The sequence below is a fragment of the Mustela nivalis genome (genome assembly GCF_964662115.1).
Source record: "Mustela nivalis genome assembly, chromosome: 2".
Lineage (NCBI taxonomy): Eukaryota > Metazoa > Chordata > Mammalia > Carnivora > Mustelidae > Mustela > Mustela nivalis.
In genome coordinates, this window is record NC_139021.1 from 73,999,080 (window position 1) to 74,026,409 (window position 27,330).

The 27,330-nt window shown below is 36.8% G+C and overlaps 1 protein-coding gene across 4 annotated transcripts in view; it reads left to right on the forward strand.

The window, feature by feature from the left end:
* The window catches only part of PDE7A (phosphodiesterase 7A), a 123,055-nt gene that overhangs the window by 76,570 nt on the left and 19,155 nt on the right, over nt 1-27,330 (forward strand). For all 4 annotated transcript variants that reach the window (XR_014308364.1, XM_082719135.1, XM_082719137.1 and 1 more), the window contains exons 4-5: nt 18,108-18,259; nt 20,316-20,379. Coding sequence is in view for 3 of the 4 variants with exons in the window: in XM_082719135.1 (XP_082575261.1) it covers nt 18,108-18,259; nt 20,316-20,379 (216 nt within the window). In the remaining variant the exon portion in view is untranslated. The remainder of the gene's footprint in view (nt 1-18,107; nt 18,260-20,315; nt 20,380-27,330) is intronic.

The following is a 27,330-nucleotide window of genomic DNA, read 5'->3' on the forward strand; positions in this document are numbered from 1 at the left end:
TGTAGACTCTTTTGAATATTGATTCATGTGAATGTATTATTGAAAAGCTTAAATAAAATTACTTATAAATATTGTAATATACAAAGATTGGCTATGAATAGGGATATCAGTAAAAAGGTTAAGTCTGAATATTGACAGTATTATATAGAAAGGTACAGTTGTCTTGGTAGTCTCTAGTATAACCCCTTGCCTTTCACTGAATTTAATGAAATAGAGAATTTGGAAAATATAATTGTTATAAAGTGTCGATTTAAATGAGGGACATAGGGTGCCTGGGTGGCTCTGTGGTTTAAGCCACTGCCTTCGGCTCAGGTCATGATCTCGGGGTCCTGGGATTGAGTCCCACATTGGGCTCTCTGCTCAGCGGGGAGCCTGCTCCCTCCTCTCTCTCTGCCTACTTGTGATCTCTCTCTCCAAATAAATAAATAAAATCTTTTAAAAAAATAAAATAAAATAAAAAATAAATGAGGGACATAGTGGGACATGTTGGGAGAGGGAAGTTACAAATGACGAAATTGTTGGAAGTACTTTCTAGTGGAATTAAAATAGGATGGGTACCTTCTAAATCATAACAAAACCAGGAGCAAGTAATACAACATCTGAAGGACAAAATGAGAGCAGACCAAAGATACTGATGATAGTAATAAAGGTAAAGGGATGAGATATTCCTTCTAAGAGATGAAGATGCTCAGACTAGGTAAAAAATGAAACCTAATGACATAGAATGGTTGAAAACAGTATGAAGCAGTACCAGGCTTGAAGGTGTTAAATTGGATTTGGGGACTTACACTTGGATCCTCATCTGGTGATTTAGACCCATTGTGGGAACCGTGTGGTATGGTGTCTTATAACTCTTGACCTCATTACACTGATTGTTTACAGAAAGTGACAAAAGTCTAAGAGTCTGGGTTGTAAGTTGGAAAATTGGCTCACTTTAGAATTGGTTCTATAGTTACTGCAAAACAGTGTCTCTAAACTAAGACAATAATAAAATTTGGAGGGGTTTTTTTTTTAATAGAAAAAAATGAATCATTTTTTCCTACTGGTAGTGTGGGTACTGTTTATCGCAGAGCTCAGAATTCTTAAAAGAAAAAACCTTAATCTAGTATGTTTTGTGAAATGTGATCTAATCTGAGTGAGCACATGCTGCTGCTATGACTAAAACCTATGAGCCATCTCCAGGAGCCTTCTCTTCTGCAGACTTGGCAGAAGGTACCTACCTACCCTTAAGTAGCTTTCCAGGATAAGTTTAAACCTTCAGAGGGACTGAAGCACTTGAAAGACTTTAGTAATGTGTCTTCTCCCATATATATATAATTAAAAATAACATCTTATTTTTCACAGAGGCACAAAACATTGCAAGCTCAAGTTACAATAGGTTTTAGATGTTCGGATTGCAAACTTCTAGATATGTGTATTAAATTGATTAAATTAGAATCCTCTCTATATAGAGCTCCTAAATACCTCTTCTGTGCATCTCTGTGGTTGTAACTTGAAGTCACTCGTAATTTCCCTGTTGTAAAATTCCTGTTTCTTTCTGCTCTTCTGTTGCTTATATGCAGTCTGTATTAAATTCCATGTGATCTCTAGCCGGAAATAACTGCCATAATTCTTTCCTCTCTGTCCTCTTCTATCTCTTCTCCTGCTTGATTCAGACCTTCATCACCCCTGTCTGGGATTATTCTGGCATTACCTTAAACATTAAGATTTCTCTCCTGCAATCTGTCCTGTACTCTGTACCGAAAGTTGGGTCTTTCTAAAGAGAGGGAAAGCTTAAGAAATAGGGGAAAATGCATCACAATTGGTAAAGAGATGTAGTATGCTATTAGCATATTAAGTAATACTATTTTTTTGTCAGTAATTTTGTGTTCTCTGAGTTTTATCTGTGAGGTGCTAATATTTAAATGCTGGAATATACCTGGGAATTAGAAATCTACACTGTAATATTGAGCTTTTCTATTAATGTTTTTTATAATACAGTTTATAATAAAGTGTTTAGGTTTACAATATCAATGTGACTTCTCTCTCTCTCTCTCTCTCTCTGTCTCTCTCTCTTTTTGGGGGGGGGGGGTGCCGAAACCCAGGATCAAACTCAAGGTGACTTCTCAAGAGAGATGCCTAGTTAGGGAAAATTCTGTAGATATTACAGGTTTTTCTGCCTTGAGTTTTTGTTGTTTGGATTGTCTTTTGTCATAAATCCATCTTCTATTAAGGCTTATAAATTTATTTTCACAATAGGCTTTTGAGTCTTTCTGAAAGGCTGTAAAGAAACAACAGAAGAAAATCAGTTCAACACAGAATTACCTTAAATGCAGAAAGAATGCTCAGCCTTACTTCTAAACAGACAAATTCCTGTCAAATTTAGGAGGTTTAACTGTCTGTTTCAGTGCTGGTGATAGTAACATTGTGACGGGCTCTAGGGGGCAGTTCCTCAGTCTGCATCAAGAGTTTTAAACAGATTTTTCCTTTGATTTCACCACTAGAAATGTATGCAAAGGGAATAATCACATGTAAATGTTAATGTATGTCCAAAGATGTTCAGTTTGGCTTTGTTTATATGGGAAATGCATTAAATTGTGGTATTATTGACTGAAATATTCAGAAGTAAAAAGCCAGAATGTTTATAACCTGCTCTCAGATGTTCAGAAGGAGAATAGTGTACACACACACACACACACACTGTGCAGATGTTAAAGTAATGTAATAAAATGTTAACAATGACAAATCTAAATAAAGGGTATTCTTTGTACTATTTAGTTTGCAAATTTTTGTATTTTAGATCTGTATTTTGAAATGATTTCTAAATAGAAAGTTTGGTAATCATGTGCTTATTAAAAAGGATGGGTTTTTATTCAGATTATGTATTCATTAAATAACTGGTCGTAGACCAGTTCTGTGGTTGTGCCTACAGACCTGAGAGAGTCCAAACTTTGGGAGGATGATTTGAAACTTACTTACATTCATTGCTACAGAGGTTGGAGGGATTTCGATGATCATGAATCCTCCTTGCCGAGAAGTGTTTCCCAAAAATCTGGAATAAATCTGGAGTCAGGGTTATTAGTCTGGCATCTTTGTTGCAATGATTCTGCTTTAATCAATAAATTCTGCTGTATCTTTAAGTTTTTCCTGAAATGGATGTATTGCACAGAAACTTTTATTCTTAACCAGATTTTACTTTTTCTCTTTTGTCTCTGATGCTTTAGTGGGCAGCTCATGCTAACTTCTGTGTGCATTTATTAGGTATTATTGTGGTTCTGTGGGACAAGAAATCAAAAATTTTTCCCACTGAAGGGAATTTCTCACTGAAGGGAATTTCTGAAGCATTCTTTTACCTTTGTTTTTTGTTCTTATTAACTTTTACATTATAGAACAAGAGGTAATATGTATCATATATATGAAAATGTTGGTATTAACACTTTCTTGAGACCCACTGAGAAACTTGAGCTTTCATCCCATTTTTAAAAGATCCCTGGAGTGCCTGGGTGCCTCAGTTGGTCAAGAGTCTACCTTCAACTCAGGTCATGATCCCAGCATCCTGGGATCGAGCCCTACATCGGGCTCCCTGCTCATCAGGGAGTCTGCCACTCCTTCTGCTTGTGCGCTCTCTCTCTCTCTCTCTCTCTCTCTCTCTCTGTGTGTCAAAAAAATAAAGAAATAATTTTTAAAAATAGGTAAAAAGATCCCTAACGCTCAGACCTGCTGTGTCTGGGAATTATATTCACGAAGGTACAGATTTCTGGTCCTCCGGCTTTTAAAAACTGCTTCTGGATGTCCTTCATTTAAATAAGTTTAACCTATGTAGTCTCCTGATTTTATGTTGTGAAAAGTCTACGTTTGAGGCACCTAGTGACACTAAGTGATATATAGCATTAACACACTGGGAGGAAAAGCTGAAGTGGGGGGGAGAAAAAATTGTTTGATTAGATAGAGTGAGAGACATGAGCCCCACAGGAGAGTAGTTTACACGGTAAGGTGCCCAGAGCTGTGTCTCCCTACCCTGGGCTCCTGTGCTCTTGAGCGTCCTTTCTTAATGTGGCCTCTCTTCCCCAGGCTCTCTCTCAAGTTTATTGCTTTCACTCAACTCTAGAGACCACCAGAAGCCTCCTCATTTCACTTTCTTCCTTTTGAGTACAGTGGCTTACTTTGAGCAGGCTGGATTAATAGCCCCAAATATTCCTACAGATATTCTTCTAATACCTGGTCTGTTGAATTATAATATTTTGAGACTTCAGTTTACAGGACCTGATGAAATGAATTCTCTGTTGACATTCTGTCACACTTTATCTCGTGTTTGCTTCTAAAACTCTGTGTCCCTGAATTTAATGAATCATTCTTTTAGTTACACATGATTTTTAGCTTATATAATACCAATACTAGTGTCTTTAAAATGTACAGAACTGCTATAACTCTCTGTGTGCACTTAGAAAATCTGATGAGGTTTGGTTTTTTGGGTTTGTTTGGGGTTTTTTTGCTTTGTTTTTTGAAAGATTTCTGGCATCATTATTAAATAGTAACAGAAGCTTCCAGTTGGACAGTTACTTCTTTTCATGGAATTCACTTAGAGCTTATTGACGTCATCCAGACTGGAAGGCATGTTCTCTCTGCCAATATCAGACAAGATGTGATACAAGGAATATGCTCTTTATACAGGTTTTTTTTTTTTCATGTACACGTAAATGCAGTTCTTTCCATTTTCTTTTCCTTCTGGCACATGGTAATGTTCCAGTCCGTGTGTGTTTTACCCATTATCTAGAGCTTTGTGTTCATTTTAGCACTTTACTCTCCTCTTACTAGGGCAGCAAGGGAACTTGTCAGGATACTTAAATTGTAGCCTAAAAGCTTTTAGGTTTTCTAGGCTTTTAGTCTTATTCATCTCTTTGTTTCTAGCCTCTGGCAGGGTCTGGCTCCTTGGCATGAAGTTGTCTAAAACTATCTTCCACAGGTAGGTTTTATAGGGTCCCACTTGTCGTTCCCTAAATATAATCTGAAACTATGAACCAAATTCAGGCTGGTTGCTGCCGTTCTGCTGAACCAAATGTCTTCTATTGTCTTTATTGTAACGACTCACTATGAAAACCTACAAACTCCTTAAATTTGTTCTTAGATCCTCATGTGTGTTTGATTTGGGGTTGTTTCCTGTCTTCCTAACAGGGCTGTGTCGGACTTCAGTACTTGTTTTATACTGTTACATGATCAGAAAGAACGTTTCTATGTGTATTTTGAGTTTATCTTATGTCTTTTTTATTTTTTCTCTGCTTTTTTGTCATGAATGATCCTGCTTCCTGTAAGAACCCCTTATGAACCAGTGCGTGTAGAGAGGAGCACAGCTGTGTTGAATTTAATTAGGAAACAGAGCACTCTGCCCCATGTTTGTGTATTTTTAAAAATTTACCTAGTTTGGGGCACCTGGGTGGCTCAGTGAGTTAAAGCTCTGCCTTCGGCTCAGGTCATGATCCTGGGGTACTGGGATCGAGCCCTGCATCGGGCTCTCTGCTTAGCAGGGAGCCTGCTTCCTCCCCCCCTCCCCCTCTCTGCCTGCCTCTCTGCCTACTTGTGATCTGTCTGTTAAATAAATAAAATCTTATAAAAAAATTTTACCTAGTTTCCAGGTGCTTGTGAAATGTCTACATTTGAAAACCACTGATTTTTGTTTCTTTGTCCCAAACTGATAGAATATTTTGTCCTCTAGCTATCTTCTTGAACTTCATAGCACAAATTAGGGAACTAATGTGGAATGAACCTTAATACAGTTTAATGGTATTTTAATTCTAATTGTGCTAGGAAGAATTGGGGGTATAGAATATTTAACTTTAGGCTTTATTTTGTATGTTACACTTTAAATCTTTTTGTACTTTCTTTTCTTTCTCAGTTTACTAAGAAGGTAATTAAAAATGTAATCAATAAGGAGCTATGTTCAAGTCCTTAGTTTGAACATAAGAGAGATCCAACATATCACATATCCTACTATGGAAATGCCTAATCCAGAACAATAATAAGAATAATCTTTAAAAGAGTTTCATATTAATTATTATATCAAATCCTGTCAAAGTGAACTTTGTATTCCATAAACTCTAAGAATTCCCTAAGGGAAAGAATATTGATTTTACAGCTTAACATTGATCTGATTTTAGATTATGAGTAGCAGGTTTATTTCTTTTATTTATATTGAAGCCTGGGCTTCAATATACTCATTTTAAAGTAAGGAAATTGGGTGGGGCACCCGGGTGGCTCAGTGGGTTAAGCCGCTGCCTTCGGCTCAGGTCATGATCTCAGGGTCCTGTGATCGAGCCCCGCATTGGGCTCTCTGCTCAGCAGGGAGTTGGCTTCCTCCTCTCTCTCTCTGCCTGCCTCTCTGCCTGCTTGTCATCTCTCTCTGTCAAATAAGTAAATAAAATATTAAAAAAAAAAAAAGGTAAGGAAATTGGGGGCACCTGGGTGGCTCAGTTTGTTGAGCATCTGACCCTTGATCTTGGCTCAAGTCTTGATCTCATGGTTATCCCATTTACATTGGGCTCTGTGCTGGGCATGGAGCCTACTTAAATACATACATTCAGACACACATGGTTACATACACAAATAAAGTAATAAAATTGTATGCATATTGAAATCTTTTAAATATGAGCATTTATTTTGATAGTATATAAAAGTATACAGTGGTCTTCAGGATGAAGTTATGCTGTCACAAAGAATAAGTTTGGTTTTGTTAAAATAAGTAGTGTGAAGTCATGTGTTTAAAAATACTTGAACTTGAAAATAATGTTACAGACCAGTTATACCTCCAGTAAAAAAATATTTGATATGTATGATAATTGTAGCCATTAATGTTGAAGTGTTTATTCTTTCCCAGAAAGACATATTTCATGTATTATCTCATTTAATTTTCACAACAGTCCTATGAAGCCTATTTTACAGTGAGGAAAGTGTTAATAATTTTCCTAATGTCACAAAACTAGTAAAAGTGGCAGAGCTGGGATTCAAACTCAGGTGTGGGACTCCCAAGCCCATGTGTTTTACCCACTCGGCTGTATTGTTTACTACAAGACTTCACTGTGGCTTTATGCACTTTGCTCTTCTCCATGTGTCCACACATGCTCAATGTAAATATTCTTCCAAGCAGTTTCCCCCATAGACACTGATAAATGTAATTATTCAATATTAATACTAGGTTTTCAGATACGGTTCTGTGTGTGTGTGTTTAGGAAAATTAAAGGGAGATTAGAATATAGAATTTCTTCAGGGTTTTTTTTTTTTTTTAAGATATTTTATTTATTTATTTGACAGAGATTACAAGCAGACAGAGAGGCAGGCAGAGAGAGAGGAAGGGAAGCAGGCTCCCCGCTGAGCAGAGAGCCTGATGCGAGACTCGATCCCAGAACCTTGGGATCATGACCTGAGCCAAAGGCAGAGGCTTTATTTAATCCACTGAGCAATCCAGGCTCCCCCAGGTTTTTTATTCCATTACCATTCAGCATGACATTGCCCTAGGCTTGAGTTGGAACTGAATTTAAAAAACATTTTTTAAATAATCTCCAAGGATAATTCGTGATTACATGCATGCATCTAAGTTGATTTTTACGACTTTAAGGTGGAGATACAGTGACTACAGGGCTCCCTCTTGTGGACCATTACGGCAAGTAGCGATCAAGTCTCAAGATCCCAAGACTTTCTGTTAAAAACATTTTTGTCTAATAACTAAGTATCAGTGACATCCTATGCCATGCAACTTGGATGATAGAGAGTCTGGGACTGTCGGGAGTAATACTGCTCAACGTGTGTGATTTTCCAGCCCTTTTGTTTCCTTGACCTATTGCTTGTATTCCTGTCTACTTTCTAGTATTAGGGGGGAAAATTGCTTCTTAATGTGCTTCCTATCCCACTTTTCAGTTTTTTGGCCCAGAGACTCTAAGAGTGGATGGCTGGAAGTAACTCCCATGAACATTTAGTAACAACACTCACTAAGTTTTTGGAGGCTGATTAGTTTGTTCATGGTCACATAGTGAGGTAATGTGATATTTTAGAAGAGAACCAGCAGAGCTAACAGCTCTTTAATAGTAACTTGATTAATTCAGTGAGCCTTGTTGGCTTTCTAAGCTGGTTTGGAATGTAGGTAACCATGTAAACTAGAACAAGCCTGGGACTTAAAATAAATAGTCCTAGCCTGGTAGAAGCTGGGCTTTAATAAAGACGGTTTTAATCTATTGTGTGTTTTGCCATGAAATAACTAGTGCCTGCCTCAAGTTACAGAACAAGCTCAGGACGGTATTGGTAGTAGGGTCAGATTTTATGTGGTATGGTCAGAGGGTGAGCTTTTTAGTTAATTGTCTGAGTGAAGAGTACTGATCAAATTCTCACAGTCACTCATTCTTGTTTCTAGTTCCCCATGTAACCTTTTTTATATATTCCTAAATGATAACTATTTGTAGTTATCATCCCTAAATGATAACTATAGTTTTTAGTTATTATTTAGTTAACTTGATATTCTTTTTTTTTCCCCTGCAGTGCTCTTTTCTTGTTTCAGTATAAGAATTTTATGTCTGATCATTATGGGGAATCGATTTGTGTGTGTGTGTGCGCGCGCGCAAGGGAGAAGAATGGGAGGAGAGCAAACCTGATGAAACTAAAAATTTCCATCTTAAAATGACATCATCATGCTTCATCCTTGATTTATAGTCACTGATGCCTTTTCTTAGATCACATTTTGGAAGCTATCCTAGGACAGTTCTGGAAGCCTCTCTAATTTTCTTTTAGAAAACTTATTCTCCAGTTTGGCAGTGTGTTTTAGAAGCCATTGAAATGTGCTCTTTTGTGCTTGTTCTACTTCTGAGGGTTTTTTCCAAACCAGGATTTGTGCAAAGATTTAGTTCTATGAATGTTTATCACAGAGCGGCACCTGGGTGGCTTAGTTGGTTAAACATCTGCGTTCAGCTCAGATCATGATCCCAGGGTCCTGGGATCAGGTCCTGTGTCGGGCTCCCTGCTTGGTAGGGAGCCTGCTTCTTCCTCTCCCTCACCTGCCACTCCCCCTGCTTGTGTGCTTTCTCTCTTTCTCTCTGTCAAATAAATAAGTATTTTTTTAAAAGAATGTTTATTACAGAATTGTAAGAAAAATAAAAGTTAGAGACAGCCAAAAAGCAAAAAGATTAAGTATGATAGTTTCATACTTTAGAATAATTTTATAATATATAACTAGTAAAAAGGTAATGATGGTACTTATTTTCTTTTTTAAGATTTTATTTATTTATTTAACAGACAGAGATCACAGGCAGAGAGGCAGGCAGAGAGAGAGACAGGAGGAAGCAGGGTCCCTGCAGAGCAGAGAGCCCAATGTGGGACTCTATCCCAGGACCCTGGGATCATGACCTGAGCCGAAGGCAGAGGCTTTAACCCACTGAGCCACTCAGGTGCCCTAATGATGGTACTTATGTTACTTATTGAAAAGATGTTCATGAATTTGTAAGTAAAAAATTACTATGAATTGTCTTGGATAAAAGAAAAACTAGACATACACATGCATATAGAAAATGATTCATAGAAAAATATCCAGAGTGCCAGACTGTTAACATTGGTTGTTTCTATACAGATAAGTCTTCCCATGCAAATTCTCCCTCCCTTTCAAACTTTGGTTGAGCAGAAGAGATGGTTTAGGGCAGCTGCTTCCAGAAAGGACCAAGAAAAACACATCTTGTTAAAAGAAAGGGTCAGATCTCACTCAAAATGACAGGGTAGGAAGATCAAGGGGTTTATCTCTCTACCAAAGCAGCCACTAAACTGGAGAAAAAGACCAGAGTCTACTATTTCGGTCTCTGGATCCTGTTTGGACACTTACAAGAACCTTGGGAGTACTTGATGAAGGAAGAAGCTGCTATTTGGCAGTTCGTGGACAAACCAGTGATCATTCCCCATTCCTCAGCCCTTTATCCTTTGGGGACAGTGGCCTATATTCCTGGAGGGGCTTGCTGAAACCAGGGTAGGCACTGGGGACTTTGTTCTCCAAAACTTTGGAGTTTTATGTTTAAGTCAGTCTGTCAGATCCCTGAGTGCTAAGCACAGATATTTGCCCTCATTTCAGCCTTTCAGCTGCAGAGATTTCACCCAACAGTCTACTGGAAGATTTAAAGAATCTGTTCCTCCCCTCCATTCCTCCTTTTGGAGCCACACATTTAAGGAAATCTGTGTTGGGTCACTGTGTTGGCAATGACTGCAGAGATAATGGATCAGGAACTTCAGTGACCACACACAACAAGAAACACACAAAGGCAAATAGATATGCAAAAGTGAAAATAGTTTGAAAATGTCAAAACAGATGGCTTCAGCCCACAATAAGCAAAAGTAAGCAGTACTGGAGGAGTAAGAGAATAGATTTCCAGTATAATAGTCAAACTATCGTCTTCTCAAAAAAAAAAAAAAAAAACTATAAAATATACAAAGAAACCAGAGAGTATGGCCTATACATACAACAGGAGAATTTCACAGAAGCCACCCCTGAGGAAACCCATACTTAGGAATTGCTAGTCAAAGATGTTAAATCAAGTATCTTAAATGCTTAAAGCAAACCATGGACAAAGAACTAAAGGAATTCGGGAAAACATTGTCTGAACAAAACCAGAATCTCAGTAGATAGTAATTACAAAAAGGAGCCAAACAAATTCTGGGGCTAAAAAGCATAATGACTGAAATGAAAAATTCACTAGAGGGATTCAACAACGGATTTGAGTAGACTGAAGAGGATCAGTGAACTTAAAGACCATTGAAATGATTCAAACTGAGAAACAGAAAAATGAACAGAGCCCAATAAACTGGTGGGAGATCATCATATGTACCAATGTATGAATCTAGGAGTCCCAGTAGCAGGAAGAAGAAAGGAGCAGAAAAGGAATTTGAAGGAAAAAAAAAAGAGAAGATGGAAAAATTCCAAATCTGAAAACATGAAATATATACATCTAAGCTTAGTGAACTCCAAGCAGGAGAAACTCAGAGATCCACACTGAGACATAATACAGTCAAATTGTTGAAACCCAAAAACAGAATTATGAAAGCAGCAAAAGAGAAGCAATTTGTCATAACAGGGGATCCGTAGTAAAATTAACAACTGATTTCTCATTATAGAAATGTTGGAAGCCAGAAGGGGTAGGTAAGATAACATATTTAGAATCCTGAAGGAGGAGGGGGCTAGCCATCAAGAATTTTCTGGCAAAACTATACTTCATGAATGCAGAAGAGATACATTTCCAGACAAAAGTTGAGGGGGTTCATGTACAGTAAACATGTGCTATAAGAAATGCTGGAGGCAGTCCTTCAGGATGAGCTGAAAGGACCTTAGAGAATAACCTGAAACCATAAAAAGAAGTAAAGAATACCAGCTTGAGTAACTATATAGGTAAATACAAAAGTAGTATTATACATCTGGTTTGTTAATATTTTATAAATCTGTGTGTGCTTACACAGGAAAGATGCAGTCTATGACAATAGCAAGGTAAAATGGAACAGTTGGAGAATATCGGAGTGGGGAGTGTTTGTATAATAAGTTGGTACTGTGCAAACTAGGTTGTTGTAACTTGAAGACATTAATTGTAATGCCCAAAATAATACTATGGAACTAAAAAATATACAGAGAAGGAAAGAAGAAGGAGTCAAAATGGTACACTACAAAATACCAGCTAAATGAAAAAAAAGAGGCAATAATTGATGAATTAAGGAACAAAAACATACAAAACATACCCAAAATAATATCAAAATGCCAGAAGTAAATCCTTCTTTATCAATAATCACCTTAAATGTAAATAGATTAAATTCTACTTAAAAGTGGAGATTGGCAAACTAAATTAAAAAAAAACCCACAGAGTCCATCTATATGCTGTATAGAAGGGACTGACTTTAGGTATGAAGAAACAGAGAGGTTCAAAGTAAAAGGATGGGGGTGATACTCCATCTAAATAGTGACCAAAAGAGAGCTTTGTGGCTTTATTATTGTCACAAAAAGTAGACTTGAAATTAAAAAAAAATTACAAGAGATAGAGGACATTATACATTGATAAATATATAAGAAGATGCAAATTATAAATTCATAAATATAAACATATATATATTTAAACGCAGAACCCCAAAATATATGAACACAAACTGACAGAATTGAAGGGAGAAATTTTATGCTAATGGAGACTTTAATAAACATTTTCTATAATGAGTAGAATGATGAGACAGAAGATCAGTAAGGAATTAGAGGACCTAAACAGCACTATAATCAGTCAGACCTATCAGATGTATACAGAACTCTCCACCCTAGAGCAGAATACATGTTCTTTTCACATGCACATGAACATTATCCAGAATAGACCATAAGCCACAAAAGAAGTCTTAATAAACTTCTCTTAGGGGCTCACCGGAAAGTATAAGGTTGAATATTTTACTTGCCTCATCTGGTCTGTGATCTGGGTTGAGCAGAGTTAGGTACACTCCCCCAGGTTCTATTACAGAAAGAGCAGAGATATGTTTGTAAGAAGCAGTCTGTCTCTTTGGCAGAAAAGGAGATATCCATTTGAGTAAGGAAGCTGAGAGAGCTCCTTTGCCCTCTCTTAAGACTTTACTTCTATCCCTATTAAGAGTGTGGTGTAGGGGCACCTGGCTGGCTCAGTTGGAAGAACGTGGGACTCTCCATCTCAGGATTGTGAGTTTGAGACCCTTGTTGGGTGCAGAGATTACTTAAAATCTTAAAAAAAAAAAAATGGTGTAGAGTGTTAGTTCACAAAAATTTAGTGCATTCAGTGATGATTCTTGTAAAAAAGAAACTGGCCCATCGGGTCATTGAATTATGCAGAGCAGTAGAAGAGAATAGCAGAGCTTAGTTAGCAATGATTAAAGAACAGCTCACAGGAAAATGCTGCCTTTAAGCCAATGAAAACTGACTGTATTTTCTGCTGCTCTAAAAATTAAATGAAGCAATAGCTTTACTGTAAAGCACAAATTGAAGAACTCGGGGACTAGATGATAAATAAGGCAAGACAACGAAAGTAGCTGAAACCTATACATTCAGAATCAAGAAGTAGTTGAAAAAAAGTTGAATAGAGGGGGGCCTGGGTGGCTCAGTGGGTTGAGCCTCTGCCATCTTGATTTAGGTCATGATCTCAGGGTCCTGGGATCGAATCCTGCATCGGGCTCTCTGCTCAGCGGGGAGCCTGCTTCTCCCTCACCTCCCTGCTCATGCTTTCTCTCGCTATTTCTGTCTCTCTCAAATAAATAAAATCTTTAAAAAAAAAAAAAAAAGCGCTTGGGTGCTCAGTCAGTGAGCATCTGTCTTCTGCTCTGGTCGCGGCCCAGGGTCATGGGATTGAGCTCGCATTCAGCTCCCTACTCAGTGGGAGGCCTGCTTCTCCCTCTTTCATTCCCTCTATGTTCCCTCTCACTGTGTCTTCCTGAGAAATGAATAAATAAAATCTTTAAAGGAAAAAAGAAGAAGTGAATGTTTAAATAGATCACAGAAGTGAAGGCACTTGGTAGGAGCACAAAGTGTAAAATACGCACTAACCAAGGTAATGGGCACAGGTAGAAATGAGAACAGCAGTCCGCGGCCATCCTCCCCTACAGGTGAGATCAGTCTCATCTGATCGCAGAAGCTGGGCAGGGTTGGGCAGGGTTAGTACTTGGATGGGAAAAATGAGAAAGCAAACAAATAAAAAATGAAAAAGAATGGAGAGGAATTGAGATACAGATGATAGGTAAAGGCATTTCGACAGAACAGTCCAGTCTCAGAATAATAAAGCTAAAATAGTGGAACACAAGTATTTAGAGATATAATTCAAGGAAGCTCTTCAGAAGTAACAGAAGAGTTAAATTTACATATAAAAAGAGCACCCCTTGTATCTGGGGAAAATGACCCCGAATGATTAACAGTAGGGGTATATCCTTGCAAAGTCACTGGACTTTAAGATCAAGAGAGATTGGATGCCCATGCCAAAAAACCATATCACTTATAAATAAAGATTCGTTTGCTCAGACTTTGCAGATCTCAGTGCCAGAAAGTAATGAATCAATACCTTCATTTTCCTGTCTTCACTCAAAGAAGGAAAACGAGAGCCAAGATTTTATATCCAGTCTAGCTGTCTGTCAAATACAAAGACTACCGAAAGAAGTTGTTTATGAGCTCCATAGTTTTCATGAGCCCTGAAGAAACTGCTAAAGGATGAACCAAAACAAACAAAAGATTAAAGTGAGAATTGGAATGAAAGGAAAAGTGTGTACTCTGCTAACTAACATTAGGAAAGGAAAAAGGAGGGAAGGTAGAGTATAGAGTGGTGTCCTCATGTGTGATAAAATATTAAAGGACAATGCCCTAAGCTGACAGATCAAGAAGTGGAAATATAAGCATATTTCACAAAATGAAGGTCTTTTTGAAGATTTAAAAATTGTAGCAATGCTGTTCAGTAAAGGTTCAATAGATTATGGTCCATCCATATTATGGAATACTTTACAACCTTGTGAAAGAACGAGGAAGGTCTCTGTGTACCGGTAGGGACGGAACGCTAAGAAAAATGAAAAAGCAAGGTGCAGAACATACAATGGAATATGCTACCATTTATGTAAAAGAAGTACAAAAATAGTATGGGATGTTTCTTACATTTGACCAAACTCAGGAAAGGTACACAGAATACTCCCCCCCCTTTGGGGGAGGGCTTAGGACGTAGTTGCATGGATGATTCGGTAGGGTTAGGTTTTTCGCTGTGTTCCCTTTTGCCTTCTCTCCCTCTGTCCCTCCTCCTCGTATTCTTTCCCTGCTTTTCTTCGTCCCATCTTGCTTCATCTTCCATTTTTTTAGACATGTGAATGCATGACATATTCAATAACTAGCCTAATAGAAAAATCAATGTTCTCTTCCCTTTTCTCCCAAATTCTGGTTCGACATAAAGTCTTAGGCAAAGCTTAGGGGTAGTTTTAGCTGCTGTCTCTTATAGGATCTTATGGGATTTTCAGTCTTCCACAATGTAATCTTCTTAAGTAATCTTCCCCAGGCCTTCTAAGTGAAGAAAAACACTTTTTTGGTGATTTGCTGTTTGATCTGGACAGGTTCTCCCCTTTCTTACGTTGTCTGTGAAATACTCAGTACTTGTTAAGTCTGGTTCTGTGGTTAAATGAAGCTCTGTTTCTGATCCTTTGTATAGGTTATTTATGGGATTAGTCTTGCTGGATGGTTCTAGGCTCTTGTGAGAGAGCATTTTCCCTTGAGTCAGTGTCTAATATTCATTCTCAACTCAGTATAGTCAAACCAGAATTCCGGATAATGTGTACCAACTTCAGGACTCTGGGAAACAGAAGACATGAATTATGTTTAATTGTTTGTTTTGGTTTGTTTTGGTTTGTTTCAGTTAAGGAAAATGGGGCAACAAGAGGTTGTGACTTGTCAGAAATTACCCAGAAAATAGGAGTAAAGCAGGCACATACAGCTCTGATCTTGTGAATAGGGCTCTGGCTACCAGGCTGCCAGATGTCTTAACCATTGACACTGTGAATCCTGCTGTGTTGATAGGAGGACTCAGCATAGTGTGTTGAGTCATTAGGGTTTTCCCCTCAAATGAAGCTCATTAATTTTTTGGTCCTTGTGCAGCTCTCCTCCCAAAGAGATTCTCACATTTATTTCTGGGGTGCATGAGTTTGGATATAGAATTTGAAAGCAGCGATGCTACTGTTACTTCTGTATACATGCATGCAAACACGCACACTGGGATGCAGTGTAATTGCCAGTGATAAAATTGTTACCTTTTGTGTGTGATTTAAGATAAATTGAATGGATTGCTCATGAAGGCATGCTCATGACCTTGAACTCTTTTAGGTTACTTTTCCATAATGGATAGAATACATGTATTCTGCAACATTTTCTAGAATTTTCTAAGGGCTTTAGCTCCTACAGATTAATTGTATTGCATTTCTACTTTGGTTTTTAAGGTTGTAACTATAAAATGGGGTGATAATCTTGTCATCTTCATATTATTCTGATTACTGAATGGGATAGCTGATGTGAATGGAATGCACTTTTGTAAAACTGTAGGGTGCCTTATGAACACAAGAGATGGTAGTGCTAGTATCGTATTAATTAGATCTCATCTGCTCCCCATATATTCGTACCATTCAACTCTGTCCCTTCCAGATTTGCTCTTTTCTAAGAATAGGACTAGAAGGATCATATCAGGCATAAATTCTTATACAATAGCATTTTCCCCCTCTGTTTCTTTTTCTGCATGCTTTCGTCTAAGTAAACACAGTTTTGAATAATTTTATACACAAAATTTTTACAATTAATAATCAATAAATAATACTGTAGAGATATAAAAACTTAGGAGTCATAATGTGGACATAGGCTTTATAAGCAAACAGTTCTGTGTTTTAAAATCCACTTGCATCCTGTATTGGCTGTGTGACCTTGGGCGAGTTACTTAATCTCTTATTGATTCAGTGTTTTCATGTGTAAAGTGAAGGATAATATTTATCTTTTGAGATTACTAAGGACTAAATGAGGAACTTTTTGCAAAGCACTTGGGAACATTGTTTTCACAGAATTTAGTCTACCTTAATTTCCTCAAACTTGCTAATTCTACTTGGACAATATCACTTGATATTAATAGTTTTACCATTTTGGTTCCAGTCCTTTTACTGTAAGTTACATTGATAAAGACCAGGAGTTTGATTCCACAGTTGTTGTAGATACTTTCTATTTTAGATTTGGTAGAATGAAAAATGAATACATTGTGAAATATGTACATAAGAGCGTATATTATTTTGTTTCTGGCTTATGTGAGTATATGGGAATCTGAAAACTCATCAGGTATTTCAAAAATAGGATGCATTTATTTAGTATATTTTTCACATATCTACCTGGTGCTATTATTAGGCTTTGGAATAAAGAGCTGAAGATAGTTCTTGCTTACATTGGAGGTCATCATTTATTAGAGACAGGTAAATAAGCAGTTATAATCAAATCTGAGTCAAATCTGAAGAGAGCTAGAACCTGGAGCATGAATGAAACCTTTTCTTCCAGAATGAGATGGAGTTTATTTTAAGATGATGAGGAATTGGTAGATGCTTATATTTAGAGCAACATGAATAGACTGGGAACTTAGGATAATTACCTGGAAGCATACAGTGGCTTCAACATCAATTTTTATCATCTTCTACACTGCAGCCATTTACTTAAAACCTATTACATATCTACCTCATGTATACATTATCTCATTTAATCTAGCACCATTTGAATTAGATATTCTTGCCATTATTTTATAGATAGGAAAACAGAAGTACTAGAGGTTAATAAAGGAGTTAGATAGTGACTGGACACACAAGGGAGAGTATGTTTGATTACCTACCATTCTACATGGTGATTTTAATCTAATAGAAGTTAAGATGAGAGGTGATGAGTTGTTGATCATTAGTCTCCATTTTCATGTGTTTTATTTTATGAACATTTCACTGAATTTAGTTTGATTCTAGAGTTTGAAGATAACATGTGTTCCCTGGGAGGTGGCTTTTAACCCAAGTCCATTACTTCATCTGGTTAAGGAAACACTCTGGTTTGTTCTAAAACTAGAGGGGAAAAAATGGTTGTGTCAGACTTGCTCCTTCTTGAGCTTTTCTATCTTACAGGATTTTGGTTCCTATTCTGTAGAACTCTTATAGACTAGAAATTACTTATTTCTCCAGCCCATCTCCTTTTCCTCTAAGTAAAATTATCTTAGTATTTGAAATGATACCTCATTAGGATTAAACTTGGGACCTGGCTCCTCACTATGAAGGATAGATAAACAAGGTTTTATCTTTCTGCTCCATAAAGTTTATATAGTATACTCAAGCAATGGAATGAGAGGTTAATAATTCTTCAGAGTTTTAAAAAAAATAAATCCGATTATTAATCCAGTCACACTCATTATTAGCTAAGTACTGTCAAAATTGACCATTTACCCCTTCATTCCTAGTTCTTTAGTTGAAAATATAAAGTATTTCTTCTCTCCCAGAAATGTGGTATAATGAGTTATTTTTATTTATATATAACTAGAAAGGGATGATACAAAGATAGTGTATGCACAGTTTTGACTTGCTTTACTCACCTTTTACTTCTTCTATTTCAGCTCAATCTGAAATCGAAGTTTCTGTGTCTGCAAGGAATATCAGAAGGTTGCTAAGTTTCCAACGGTATCTTAGATCTTCACGCTTTTTTCGTGGTACTACTGTGTCAAATTCTCTCAACATTTTAGATGATGATTATAATGGACAAGCCAAGGTGTGTATTGCTTTTTCAAGAAAACATTAATTTTTGATAAGTTTAATGAAGCCTTCCCTACCATGTGGTATTGAATTATTAGAACCTCTCTTTGTATGCAAAAATCACTTAAGCCCATTTTTCAGGTTTTTTCCTTTAGAGCACATGTTCATTTTGTAAGTAGGTATTGCAGAGCAAGGGAAATTTCTCTAAGTTACTAAAATAGTGAAAATGTTTTCATTTATTATAACATTAACAAGTAGCTCAGTAGGGCATTAAACTATGCAATCACACAGATTCTTAACTCTGAGAAGAATATTATAGCTGTTCTAGAAATTAGACTAACTTAAACTATTTTGTAGGCAAGGACTCTGTGGCCTGAAGAGCATCAGAGACCAGTTTGAGGTTGCCTCCTGGCTAGAGGTATACCCAGGCCTCACGACTTCCAGTCAGATTACTTTTCAGAGTCTCTTCCATCACTGAGCTATTTGAGGATTTATACGTTTTGGTTTTTTCTTTTCTTTTCTTTTTTTTTTTAATCTTATTCCTATTTTATTTTATTAAGAAAATTCTTTTTTTATTATCATGTTCAGTTATCCAGCATATAGTACATCATTAGCAATTCATTAGTTGTGTAAAACACCCAGTGCTCATCTCCACATGTGCCCTCCCTAATACCCATCATCCGGTTACCCCATCCCTCCACCCTCTGCCCTTCTGTAACCCTTGGTTTGGTTCCCAGAGTCCAGAGTCTCTCGTGGTTTGTCTCCCTTTCTGATTTCTTCCCATTCAGTTTTCCCTCCCTGCCCCTGTGGTCCTCTGTGCTATTCCTTAGGTTTTCTAATTAAATCCAGTGATTATAAGCATTATTTTCTATTTCCACAGTTTAAAAGAAATGTCTTAATGAGGTGAAGCTCTGAGCAACTTGGTTTTGACCAAGTGAGGGTTTTTTAATAATCTTATGTTTCTAGTGTTTTTAAAAATCATTTTTTGATTTAATATATATAGGCCAGATTTTCCAAGTGTGTGTATCTACATAGGGCGAAGGCATCTTCTTTATGATTACATTTAAAGCAAAAAGATTGCTTCCTGGTTTGATGAAGGAAATTAATAGAAGGTGTTCATGCTTTCTTTGAATTTGAAAAATTTACATGTTCTTCTTTTTAAAATGAGAATATTGATCTGTGTATGATTGTATGATATGTATATAGTTTCTACCGGTAATATATTAGTATTATTTATGTCAGTTTATTCATAAATATATACAACGGTGAACTTTCCATAAAAGTTTCAGGTTACAAATATATGGTTTAAAAAATTCAATCAATTTCATTTTGGGGTTGTTACGGGATTTATTTGTTTAACTGAAATACACATCACCTTAAAAATAAATGTAGTAAATGCTATTACTTATTGTATAAGGATAGTTAAAGAATATAAATGAGTGCCTGCAAGTTGGGAGTGTTTTTTAAGAAAATGACTAACCAATAATTTAAGCATAGTGTAAAATAGATGTCAAGTGCCTCATTTTCAGAGTTAGACCACCTATTTTCGATCGCAGCTCTGTTACTTTCTAGCTGCTCAAGGCAGTTACTTTTAGCTTGTTTCTCCATCTGTAAATGAATATTGAAAACAGTGCCGTCTTCACAGTGTTGATACGAATATTAAAAGAGAACTAGCACTTTTAACAGCATGGAATATATTAAGTACTCAGCTATTGTAACTTATTTTTACTAGACTTTTAAAATCTAGTTTCTAGACCCATGCAGTGTATGAACCACACTTCTGTGGTATTAAATTAAAATTCTTGAAAAGTTCATAGGAGTGAGTTGAAAAAAGCATTAACCATACCTGCACATTCATTACTTGGAAAGCAAAATAATATTTGGTTTTCCAAATGAAGCATACATTTGGATAGTTTTTAGAGTCAGCTGGAAATGTCATGTTTAAAAAGAAAATGATACTTAGCATTTCTCAGATCATTTTCCATTTTCACTAACTGCTCTATGGGCTATCTACAAGAGACAGACTGTTATTGAAATTAAATTACAGTAGGAATGTTTGGTTTTCATTTCAGTGTATGCTGGAAAAAGTTGGAAATTGGAATTTTGATATCTTTCTATTTGATAGACTAACAAATGGTAAGTGAAGAATTTGACTCAAATTACTGTGTACTCTAGACTGCTGCCTTGATGGTATAGGCCCGTTGCTTTTGTTTCTTTAGGTCGTGAGCCCTCTGCTGGCAGAAGAACACCATTTTGTCCCTTTTCTTAGTTACTGATCTCTATCTAAGCCAGAGAATCACTGTCATAGTTTTATTTTTTCATTCCTCTTAGCAGTAATCAAAAGTTATAATCATCACCCTAATTCATGTTACTATTATGGATAACCCAAAGTGAAATTATTACCTCATTATGTTCTTTATTTTTCTGTTTTGGTTTCTTTTGGATTGTGGCTATTTACAGTGAATCTTCTGATGCTGTATTCCAGCTTTGATAGCCACAGATATGTGGTAGATTAATGACATTTTGAAAGATATCCTTTCTTCTGACTTTGTGGTCCTCAGGCTTTTCTTTCTGTGAACACTTGAGAGAGAGGATATATTCTAATCAGTGGTTCCCTCTGACACTGCTTCTCCATGGTTGAATGGGGATGAGCTTGTAGCTTCTTTGGAGTCTTATCAGAATCTATAGAATATGAGTGATCTGAAAACACTAGGTGATTCTAATTTGTTTACCCCCTCCTGTGTTTTGTTTTATTTTAGGGGTAGGTGTCCTATTTTCTTATTCTCTTTGGGAACAGGAAGAGGATTCCCTTTGGGAATCATTTTTATTTACGATAAAATTTTTCGCATAAAAAATGGTACATGTTGTTCAACTGGACTTTGTCCCTGTCTAAGCATCTTTTTAGTAAGTGAAGTAGAGTTGGAAGTGCACTGAGAGAAAGTCACTTCTGAGTGTTTAGGATGAAGTAACGGCTCTGTAGTTCACTACGATATACTTCAACATCACCATCTTTTTTTTTTTCTTAATTTACTTTGGAGTGAAGTTCATTTCATAAGAAAGACATGGAAAATGGTCAAGGAGATACAACTTTATTCATCTTGAGAATCAAAGAGGATCTAGTTTTTTAGAATTACTATGTTATTCCCTATAATATGTATGGCCATGTAAGGTGAAAATAGCTTTGTAATCACCTTCTGTTTGTACACTTTTGACAGAAAATAAATTTGACTGTTCTGGGTAAAACGATAAAGACCATGAACTCTGTCTTATCTTCTTACCTCTTTCCCGCTTCCCTGCCCCACCCCCCTTTTTCCTTTCCTTTTCTGTTTTTCTTCCACCTCCCTTTTGCCCTTTGGTGACTCTTCTGTTCCTCTCCCTGCCCCCACTTTGGTATGTCCACACAGAAAATTCTCTAGTATCTTTCACACAGTTGTACTTCTTTTTTTTAAATATTATGTGCAGTAAAGTATCAGTTGACTTATCTTCTAAGATATAGGAAATACCTTTTTTTCTAACTTAATATGAATATTATTTCAGTTGTTATCTCAAGATAAACGTAAATAAAATACTGCCACCCTTAGCACCTTCAAAATTTAGCCTTATATAAACTGTAATAGCTCATAGCCTATTATTAGTCTACTGGGACACTTGTCACTCATCGAAATAAGTGATTGTTCTCTAAATTTTATTTCTAAAAAGCACATATCCTGCTTGTTAGGGATCTTGGTGATAAAAGTAGAGTGAGGTTGACAGTGTGTGGGATGGGCAGAATAGCCACTAGCTACATTAGTTAATTTAATACTTTGCTTTCACTTTAATCATCTCATTACTTTTTGTGGAGTTGGCCAGATGGTTTCTTCTTAAGATTGATTGTTAGGAGTTAGCTACCCACCTATGATTTTACAGATGGTGATATTCATATTCAGTTAAATAGAGCCACCAAAAAGTTATAGGAATGCTGTCCATGAAGAGAGATTATTGAGAAGCAAATGGGCCAAAGAAGAGTTTTTTTAATCTTCACAATTTAATTGGAAGTGCTTTGCTTTTAAAACCGCTTAGCCTGAAATTAATTCTGAATGATACATGTATATGGTATCCAAGTATATAGTTTTCCTGTCTTGTTTATTGATCCAGTGCTTTCTGTATTCCTTACTCTGGGCATTTCACCAGAGGACATTGTGGGGAGGTCGGGGAAGAGGCAAAACTCAGTGATTCCCGCAAAGACAAATGGCCCCAGCTTGCCCACAGCAAGCAATAAAGTACTTGCCATCTGGTAGAGTACATTCCTTTTATAGGAATGAGAGATTATGTGTGAAATAGCAAGATATGATTTGTCACCCCGAAATCTGTCTGGTATGTGAGGGACCTTTGTTGCCAAGCCTGTGTTATGGCCTTATTCCTTCACAACCTAAATGCCTTTATTTTTTTTTTTCTTGTCTGATTGCTGTGATCCCTACTTCCAGCACGGTACTGAATGAAATTGTGGGGATTCTTTTTTTGTTGTTCCTGATCTTACAGGGAAAGCTTTCAGCTTTTCACCATTGACTGTGATGTTATTTGTGGGTTTGTCGTGTTTGGTCTTTTTTATATTGAGGTATGTTCCCTCTATACCCATTTTTTGAGAGTTATCATAAATGGATGTTGAATTTTTCTAATGGTTTCCGTGCATCTATTGAGAGGATAATGTGATTTTTATCCTTTATTTTGTTAATGTGATGTATCATGTTGATTCATTTGCAATGTTGAACCATCCTTACATTCTGGAATAAAACACTGATCGTAGTATATAATGCTTTTAATATATTGTTGAGTTCGGTTTGGTAGTATTTGGTTGAGTGTTTTGCATATATGTTCATCAAAAATATTAGACTGTAGTTTTCTTTTTTTGTAGTGTCTGTCTGATTTTGGTGTCAGGGTAATGCTGGCCTGGTACAGAAACATTCCTTCCTCTTAATTTTTTGAAATAGTTTGAGAAGGATAGGTACTTCCTTTTCTCTGAATGCTTGGTGGAATTCTGTGAAACCGTCTGGTCCTGGACTCATTAGTTGGGGGGTTTTTGATTCCCAATTCATTTTATTGCTAATAATTAGACTGTTCAGATTTCCTGTTTCTTTGTGATTTAGTCTTAGAAGATTAAATGTGTCTAGGAATTTATCCATTTCTTCTAGGTTGTCCAGTTTTTTGGCATATGCTTGTTTTTTTAGTCTCCTAAAATCTGTATTGTGGTGGTGTCTATTGTATCTTCTTCTCTTTCATTTCTGATAGTACTTACTTGAGTCCTGTCTCTTTTTTTCTTGATGAACCTGGCCACAGTTTTATCAACTTTATTTATCATTTCAAAGAATCAACTCTCAGGTTTATTGATCTTTTCTATTATTTTTAAAGTCCCATTTCATTTATTTCCACTATGATCTTTATTATCTCCTTCATTTTATTAACTTTGGGCTTTGTTTTTTCCTTTTTCTTGTTCCTTTAACTGTAAGCTTAGATGGTTTCCTTGATAATTTTCTTAGTGCTTTTGGTATGTTTTATCACTCTGAACTTCCCTCTTAGTACTGCTTTTGCTGTGTCTCCTATTTTGAAACATTGTATTTTCATTTTCATTTGACTCAAGGTATGTTTGAATTTCTCTTGATGTTTTTCTTTTACCCCTTGGCTGTTTTTTAACATATTGCTTAGCCTCCACATGTTTGTTTTTTCCCCAGGTTTGGTTTTGTTTTGTTTTGTTTTGTTTTTGTTTTTGTTTTGTAATCTAGTTTCGTACTGTTGTGATTGGAAAAGATACTTGGTATGATGTCAGTGTTCTTACATTTACTGAGACTTGTTTTGTGGCCTGACATGTGATCTGTCCTGGAGAGGACAATGTGTTCACCTCAGAAGAGGTGTATTCTGCTGTTTTTAGATGGAATGTTCTGTGTATATATATACATTCAGTCCATCTGGTCTAAGGTGTCATTTAAGATCACTGTTCCTTATTGATTTCTGTCTGGATGACCCATCTACTGATATTAAGTGGGGGGTATTAAAGTCCCCTACTAATATTGTATTACTGTTAGTTTCTCCCTTGATGTCTGTTTATATTTGCTTTGTATATTTAGGTCCTTCTATGTTGGATGCATAGATATTTACTATTTCTTTTTATCCTTTTGTTGGATTGATCCCTTCATCATTATGTTTCTTTTTTCTTATTCTTCATTCCTTTCTTGTCACTTGTTAGAGGTTTTCTTTTTAAGTTTACTCTTTTGTCTGATATAAGTATTGCTACCCAAGCATTTTTTCATTTGTGTTTTCATGGAATATTTTTTCTATCTCTCTCTTTTTTTTTTCCTTGTGTATTTTTTCTATCTCTTGACTTCCAGTCTATATATGTCTTCAGGTCTTAAATGAGCTTCTTGCAGGCTGTTTATAGGTTGGTCTTGATTTTTTATCCATTGAGTCACCCTGTGTCATTTGATTGGAACATTTGGTCCATCCACATTTGAAGTAATTGTTAATAGGTATATATTGCCATTTTGTTGTTTTCTTGTTGTTTTATAGTTCTCAGTTTTCTTCTGTTGCTGTCTTCCCTTTGGTTTGATTGCTTTCTTTAGTGTTGTGTTTTTATTCCTTTTTATTTTCTGTGTATCTCTTAGAGGTTTTTGGCTCCTGGTTACCATATATAACACCTCATGTATACAGCAGTCTGTTTTAAGATGACAGTCACTTAAGTTTGAACACATTCTAAAAGAACCACATTTCTACTCCCCCCATGACATTTTGTTTCTTTAATGTCATATGGTATGTATTTCCTAAGTAAATCCTGTAGATACAGTTGATTTTTACTATTTTTGATTCTTAACCTTAATATAAGCTTTATATGTGGCAGGTCCACTACCTTTACCATTTTTGCTTTTACTAGTAGGACTTTTTTCCTTCATAATTTTCTTCTATTTTTGACCTTTTCTTTCTGCTCAAAGAAATCCCGTTAACATTTCTTACAAGGCCTGTTTAGTGGTGATGAACTTCTTTAACTTTTGTTTGGGAAACTTTATCTCTCCCTCAATTCTGAATGATGTCCTTGCTGGGTAGAGTATTCTTCTTTATAGCTTTTTTCCTCTCAGTACTTTGAATATATCATGCCATTCTGTTCTGGCCTGCAAAGTTTCTGCTGAAAAATCAGTTTTATGGGGTTCCATTTGTTCATAACTAGTTGCTGTTCTCTTGCTGTTTTTAAGATTCTCTCTTCATCTTTAATTTTTGACATTTTAATTATTTGTCATGATGTGGGACTTCCTTGGGCTCATCTTGTTTGGGACTCTCTGTGCATCCTGGACCTAGATGTCCATTTTCTTCCCCCAAGTTAGGGAAGTTTTCAACTGTTATTTTTTCAAATAAGTTTTCTGCCCCTTCCCTTTCTGTTTTCTCCTTCTGGGACCCTTATAATATGAATATTAGTATGCTTGATATTGTCCCAGAGGTCCCTGAAACCTTTCTCATTTTTTATTTTTTTTCATTATTGCTGTTCAATTTAAATGGTGTCTACTACCCTGAATTCCACATCACTGATCTGTTCTTCTGTTTCATCCAATCTGCTATTGATTCCCTCTACTGAATTTTTCATTTTAATGTATCTTCAGCTCTGATACGTTCTTTTTTATATTTTCTGTCTCTGTTGAAATTGTCACTGAGTTCATCCACTTTTCTCTCAAGTTTGGTGAGCATCTTTATGACCATTACTTTGAAGTCTTCGTGAGGTAGACTGCTTAATTTCATTTCATTTAGATTTTTTTTTTTTGAGGTTTTGTCTTGTTCTGTCATTTGAAACATGTTGCTCTCTTCCTTTCCCTGTTTTTGCTTGTATATATTAGATAAATCAGCTGTGTCTCCTGGTCTTGAACATGTGGCCTTATGTAGAAGACATCTTGTGGGGCCCATTAGTGCATTACCTGCAGGTCACTATAAGCAGGAGCTCCAGGGTTTTCCCCTGTGTGGGCTATATGTGCCGCCTTTTGTGGCTGAACCCTGGGACTAGTTGGGGAGCAGGGCTAGCCCCCAGTGTGGCTGGCTGTGACTGTAGGGGAGGGACCACTTTGGTGGGATGCCAGTCCCAGCTGAGGCCATTCACTGAGTGTGGCAGGACAGTAGTCACTTTGTGAGGGACAGATACCAATCCCAGTTAAGGCTGCCTGCTATGTACAACAGGATGGGAGCCACATTGGAGGGGTATTCTCTGTGCTGGGTAGGTTGAACCGGACAGGTACACAGGGGAACACCTGGCCAGGGTGAGCAGTGTTATCATAGTGTCAGAACTGGTGTCCACCAGCATCAGGCTGGCTAGACAGGAGGAGGGCAAGAAAAATGCTTTCATTCCTGGAGAAAGTACCCGCAGATCCCTGACCCTACTGCATAATGTATGGCCCAAGCACTCAAGTGAGTTTGTGTGCAGGCCCTTTAAGAGTGGAATCTTGGCTTCAGATAGCCCTGCAGCTCTCCTGGAGTTAAGCTTTGTTGATTTTCAAAGCTTTGGGATCTACAACCTGCTGTAGAGCCAGAGGTTGTGGAGGACTGTCTTCCTGGTGCAGATCCCCAGGGCAGGGGGTGCCTGATGTGGTGCTTGAACCCTTCACTTCTCAGGGAGGATCACTACACCTATGATATTCCTCCTGCTTGTGGGTCACCAAGCTGGGGGTGTGGGTTCTGACCAGCCCACATCTCTGCTTCTCCTACCCCTCACAATGTGGCTTTTTCTTTGTATCTTTAGCTGTGGAAAAGCTATTCTGCTAGTCTTCAGGTCGTTCTCAGAGGCTTGCTCTGTGTGTACTTGCTTTTGGTGTATTCTTTGTAAGAGGTGATCTCAGGATTCAACTACTCCGCCATTTTCAGAAACTCCTGCCCATTTTTTAAATTGAGATACAACTGACATACATAACATTATATTAGCTTGACGTATACAGTGTAATGCTTTAATATATGTATATATTTAAAACAATTATAGAAAGTCTTTAACATCTATCACTGTACATAGTTACAATTTTTTTCTTGTGATAACTTTTAAGGTCTCCTCTCTTAGCAATTTCCAAATATGTAATATAGTATCTTTATTTTATT